The following is a 6,148-nucleotide window of genomic DNA, read 5'->3' on the forward strand; positions in this document are numbered from 1 at the left end:
AAATTCACTGTAAGGGAGATAATATGTTGCAGAATTTTTTTTACAGTTTCAGCAAACAATTTTAAACTCGGAGAAGTTACTAGCAGTAATGATTTTCCTACAAACGCTTCATTTTTAGATATTACAGAAACTTTACGAAAAAGAGAGGGCTTTGGCATAAGTTTGAGGAGTGATTTTTCTGTTCGTCAGTGTGTGTGTGTGTTGCCTATCATCTTATACCTTGAAAACTTTTCCTATGAAAATACAATGTATATGTATTTCTGATTGGAGAAGTCATTAGAGACGCAGAGAAATCGGGAAAAAGAACACAAAAAGGATAGAAATAAGTGCTTCCGATTTCTTAGCCTCCCTCCCTTTAGTTTTGGTAACTATGGACAACAAAACGGACCTTCTTTATGGACAGGAAGCACTTCTTTTGGAAAAAAGAGCAAGAATTCGTGAAATTCTGGAGCAAAAAAAAACGGAAGTACTAAGTTTTTCGAGAACTTTCTAGGTCGCTGTAATAAAAGAATGGAAATTCGGGAAAAAAGAACCATATAAAAATCAAAAACAACGGAATTCGGTGACGCCGGAATAAATGAAATGAGTCATTTTCTGTCATGAAAAATTCCATTCTGGAAAAACATTTTGGAAAAAATTTACTGTTTCGAAATTATTGAATGAACTTGATTTTCGAGGAAGGCGAAAAAAAAATTAAAAAACTGGAAAATTTAAAAAAAAACTTTTGATCCAAAGTTTGTGATTTTTCTTAAAGGTGGGGGACATGAAAAAAATAATGTTCTCGAAATTCCGTTCAAAGATGCCCTCAAGGAGTTGAACTTGTGAGGGTGAGGATTGAGGGTGCGGCGCCGCTACCGACTGAGCCACGCGGGCAAAGAGAAAGCGCACGCCCGATTGCATACATAAAGGCGAGGACGACAGCTGTACGCAGAGTGACATTAAGCGTTGTACACCGTTACGGTAGAATGCATACTCTAGCTACAAAAAAACTACGGAAAATCTCCTGTCCCCTCACCTTTAAAGCTTTTTTATGAGAAATGTTTCATTGAGTTATAAAAAATCTGTCAAAAATAGACTATTGTTGAAAAGGAAAAAAAAATATTGTAAAAGTAAAAAAATCTAAATTTTGAATTGCGGTTTAATTTATAATTTTGTGCAATAAATCTAAACTTTTTTCAAAATTTAAAATCTCAAAAACATTAACTATTCTAATATTTGTATTTGGAAAATTAAAGGAAAAAAAATTATTTTTAAAAAATATTTTTCTTTTATTTACAGTTTCACAAAGTTTACAAAATAATATACTTTGAAATTTTAAATAATTGAGTTCACCAAATCAGAAAAATTCTTACCGAAATTCCCAAAAATTGAGAAAAAAGAGCATTTTCTAAATTGAAAAAAAACCGGTAATTCAAAACTCTTTGAAAATTTTGGAAATCTGGAGGAAAGTAAAAATTAATGAATTTTCAATCTCCAAGTATTACGTTTTCAAAGAGTTTGAAAATCAGTTCCTCTAAAAAGCTTCAGTAATATAAAAGAATTAAAAATTAAACCAAAACTCCTACAGAAAATTGAGTAAAAAGGTACATAGGTTCTCCTTTTTCCCTATTCTATTCTTCCATGAATCCAAAAATTCGGCCTGAACAAATATGGAAATGATGGATGGTGTAAAACTGGAAAAACGGGGGGAGACTCAACAGAATGAAATATGTTAATAAAAATGGAGAGAACGAGAAAGAGTCAGAAAAAGGGACCGAAATAAGGTAAGAAAAAGAATAATTGGGGGAGCAAGAAGTTAGGGAAAAACTCTAACCGTCTGCGTCTCTTTCTCACTCACCGGGTTTCTAGGCTTCCTCTCTGCGTATCCCTGGTTTAATATGTCTGCGTCTCTTGGATTCTAGTGATCTCTCGTTTTTCGAGTATTATGATGAGGGAAAACGAGGGAGAAAAGGTGAATTGACCCTCACACTTGATCCGGTAGGCTGGTCATGGTGTAACAAACAATGGAGTTGAGAAGAGAATGAAAATAGGAGAAGAGAAGGAATGGACACACAGACACACAGACAGAAACCTTTCAACGGTCCAGGATTATTATCTACTTTCATTGCATTGATTTCATAAACTTCACGAAACAGAATTTTCGTTTTGTTGTTGTTTTACACTGATAGTGATGCGGACAGCTTTGAATTTTACCTTTTTTTTAATCAAATAAAATTTAAAAAGTTAGACTGATTTTGAGAAGAGCCAAGTATCAAAAAAGTATGAAAAACAACCGAAAAGCCCGTCACATTATTCGGAGGGTACACCAATTCGGGGGAACAAGGGGCCACAAAGCGGTTTAGGGGTACAAAATTCGGACTATTTCAGGTATTTTGTAACACTGAGTTGAGAATTATATAACTCTAAATTGTATTGTTCTCCAATGACCCCAAAATTTTTGTACCTACCCTCTTTATTATTTGCCTAAATAATTTCCTGTTTCTCGAAAAAAATAAAACAACGTTTTGAACAGGCGTTAGTAATGTGTTCAGAGACTTAGTGAAATCGATGTCACTTATGAGCCGCTTTATCACATTTCCTGTGAAAGGTATAAAAAATAGTCAACTGACGAAATGTTCATTATAATGTGAAAAATATTCCGTATATATTCCGTCAGTGGACTATTTTCAAATGTCTCTTACAGGAGTCTAGATAAATTTAGAAGTTGATGGTTATGGGGTCTTGCTACGGAAATAATTGTCTCTGTTCAAAAAGTAAACAAAAGCTTACAATTCATCACGAAATCGGTAACATATAATTGTACTGAAGAAACAACGATACAATTATCTTAAACAAGTTTACTTGTAAATTAGCATTGTTCGTGAAACGAATATATTTTTGAAAAATTCTAAAAAATCAGGTTTTAGAGCATGCATTAGAGTTCAATGATTATCTGCATGTCGTATGTTACGAATCGAATCTTTATTGAAACAGAATATTTTTAGAGATTTTATTAAGATTCTGAATTCGAAAAAATCTGCATTTAAATGGTTTCAGTAAAACATCCCAACAAAAAACCAGGTGTTTATGGGGGTGACAAAAGCAGAACAGTACAATAAATCATTGACTGTAATGATGACAATGTGAAGAAGACTCTAAACCCATTAGTTTACTGTTTAGTGATGAATAATCTGTTAGATTATATGAAATCTCCTTTCTTGTATATTCGTTCTAGAAATGTTTCTAATTAGCCACAACAGAAAACGGTTTGAAATTATTAAATTTATTAGAAAAAATTATTAAAAGAACATGTAAATGAAGGAAAGAATAAGAAAGTTAAATCAATTATCAAACGATTTGATCCACTGGTTGTGCTGAAAAGTGCATCTTTGAACGTAGTCGATTCCGGTGTTTTGAATTCCGACAAAGTGTTGAATGTAGGTTTGAAGAAGGATTGGAACCATTTGGACGAGATGTTTCATTTCTTCCGATTCGGCTTTTCTTTTGAAATAATCGAGAGTGATGAAGTAGACTTTTGGAAGATCCTTGACTTGTTTTGTGAAGACATGAGCATTCCAAACATACACAGTCACATCTTTCAAGAATTGATGAATTTGGTATTCCAATGTATTTTGATCCTCCTCCAATAATCCATTCTCTCCTTGATTCGGGAAATCATCGTTCTCTCCAAATTGAGTGAGCAATCCCATTTGGGTCATACGTGGAAACATGTTGAGTAGAGAATCCTGATGATTGATTGAATTTAATTCCGACTTGAGTTCATTGAAAGCAATTGTGAACCACATTGGAAGACGAGGACGTTCTGGATTCTCTCCTTGAATTTCAATACTGTGTTCCAGGAAGAGATCCGTTTCATTTCGAAGATATTGAGCATTCGCTCTGACACGCTTCTTGATTCCGGTGTTGCCGTCATTGAGAGTGATTCCATGAATTTCAGCCATAAGAGAACGGAAATCGAACATCATAGTTAGAGAATAAATGAGACGAAAAAGAGAGAGCTAGTCGAGATGACTGGGTAATGAATGCCGGTTTTCGAGGTCCTTATATAGGCAGGGGGCGGGGCTTAGGGGTCCGCAGACTAGCCCCGCCCACTGTCTCTCGTCGTCTGCATGTCTAACTGAGATTGTTGAAGTGCTATAGGGAAGAAATTACAGCCGAAGTTTGTTACAGCTAAAAGTAAAAAAGTTGGGAAGAATTTGAACTTGCCATTAGATTTGAAATTCAAAATTACACTAGGTGCTAAATTTTTAGAGTTTTTCTGCGATAAGTGTGAGGTGAAATAGATTTTTAAGGAATTACAAAAGAACAGAATATGCTTGTTTTATTTCATATGAAACTCTCACGATGCGATATGACTGGCGAAGTAGAAAAGACTGATCAAAAGACAAATCTTTAGTTTTAGGTTTTAGAATCCTGTAAAGTGACGTTTGTATTTTCGCAAATCTAAAAATTGTATTGTTTCAAAATCTCTGGAAAATTTGTTCGCTAATTTTTGAGTTAATAAGTCTTCAGCTGTATGCCGATTCATTTTATTCGCAGTCTTGGTGTTATTATCATAATTTTCAGGAGATCCATAGTCTGGTTTGATGTTATCGGCTCTCCAGTCCTTTATTTTAAACGCCAATTTTTGATTTTTAGAAAATGTAGTCATCATCTACACTCAATCCTAGTTTTGCTCATTTTTGAAAGTGTACCGATTAGCAGGCGAAATCATTCGCTGTTTTTTTTTCTCTCGGGGCTTGTATTTGTGTACTTCTTCTTGACTCCGGAATACTGCCTAGGGGAACAACTTTCATTTATCCAGTATTTTCGAAACCATGAAAAAATTATGTATGATATAATAATCCTTTTCTTCATTTTTTTTGTAGTTACCCAGTTTTCTACCCACATTCTTTTCACATTATCCCTTGGCTCATCAATTATAGATATTCTCTTTCCCACATGGCATTGGGAACAGAGGTTTCAGAATAGGACATAACAGTGTACCGGAACTAAAAAACGACTATGTGAAGACAGACATAAATTTTTATGCTTACAATGTTAGGGTACCCAATTTTCAACACACATTCTCTTCACATTGTCACCTGACTTGTGCACGTAATTAGCCTATTGCAGTTCCAATATTGACATCATAAAGATTACGATATTCTGATTGCCAGGAGGCAGAAAGTCCTCCTGGAAAGAAAATAACGACGGCAAAAAGTAATGGAGCTGAGACAGTTTTTAATACATCATTCTAGTTGAAATTCGAAATACCCTAGGCGCAGAGTTTTCCGAATTTTGGGACTAATCAAGAAACAGAATACGCGAAGAAAAGCCGATTTTCTGTTCTTACAATGACTATAATATAAATATAACTTCAATTTTCAGTTCCAGAAGAGATAAATTGAAAATTTTCTAAAGTTGCAGTGAAAATGAAATTTCTGTTGTTTACTTTGAGTTTGTTACTTCACTCGTTTCTGACAGCATATTTTTGAAAAATATATTTTCAGAACAATGGGGAACCCAAACTAAAATGATATGTAACAAACAACTTACTGTCACCGAAAAATTGTAAACGCACAGAAAAGATACTCAAGGTGTTGTAAAGGATTTATGATAATGTAGATATTTTCATTCCCAATTCCTTGAGCTCATATATCTAATTTCCTGAAAGAGGTTTCAAGAAGTAGTAAACTGATAAAACATTCATCGTAACATTGTAAATAATTTGATTATTATTTATTTTCTGATATCTTTTACAGGGACCAGAATGGATTCTTGGAACTACTGCATATGTGATGAATTCTCCATTCATCTATCACTTTCGAAACTGTTTTAGATATCTACTTGTATAAGAATAATTCATTTTTGTTATTTTTTTTAGGTACCTAGTTTTCTGCCCACATTGTCTTCACATTGTTATCTGGCTAGTCCACGTAAGCACCCCGATTGGAGTCCTAATATTGATGGTTTAAAGATGAGATATTGGTAGACTCTTTCCCAGGATACAATAGGAGCAGGTGTTTCAGAGTATGACATGACACTGTACCGGAACAAAACAAAAGCAATTAAAGATGACTATATGAAGGCAGTCATGTTTATGCATATGTCAATACTCCAATAGTAAGAGATTTATGACTAGGATTATTGTCTATTCAATAAAACG

At 34.0% G+C, this 6,148-nt stretch overlaps 1 protein-coding gene across 1 annotated transcript; it reads right to left on the minus strand.

The window, feature by feature from the left end:
- Window positions 1-3,320: 3,320 nt before the first annotated feature.
- Window positions 3,321-3,965, minus strand: CBG08500 (the record flags this gene model as incomplete). The annotated part of the gene is made up of 1 exon (XM_002640400.1): window positions 3,321-3,965. One exon carries the CDS (start codon window positions 3,963-3,965, stop codon window positions 3,321-3,323), a length of 645 nt encoding a protein of 214 aa, XP_002640446.1.
- Between the last annotated feature and the right edge of the window lie 2,183 nt (window positions 3,966-6,148).

The sequence above is a fragment of the Caenorhabditis briggsae genome, assembly GCF_000004555.2.
Source record: "Caenorhabditis briggsae complete genome, chrI, whole genome shotgun sequence".
Lineage (NCBI taxonomy): Eukaryota > Metazoa > Nematoda > Chromadorea > Rhabditida > Rhabditidae > Caenorhabditis > Caenorhabditis briggsae.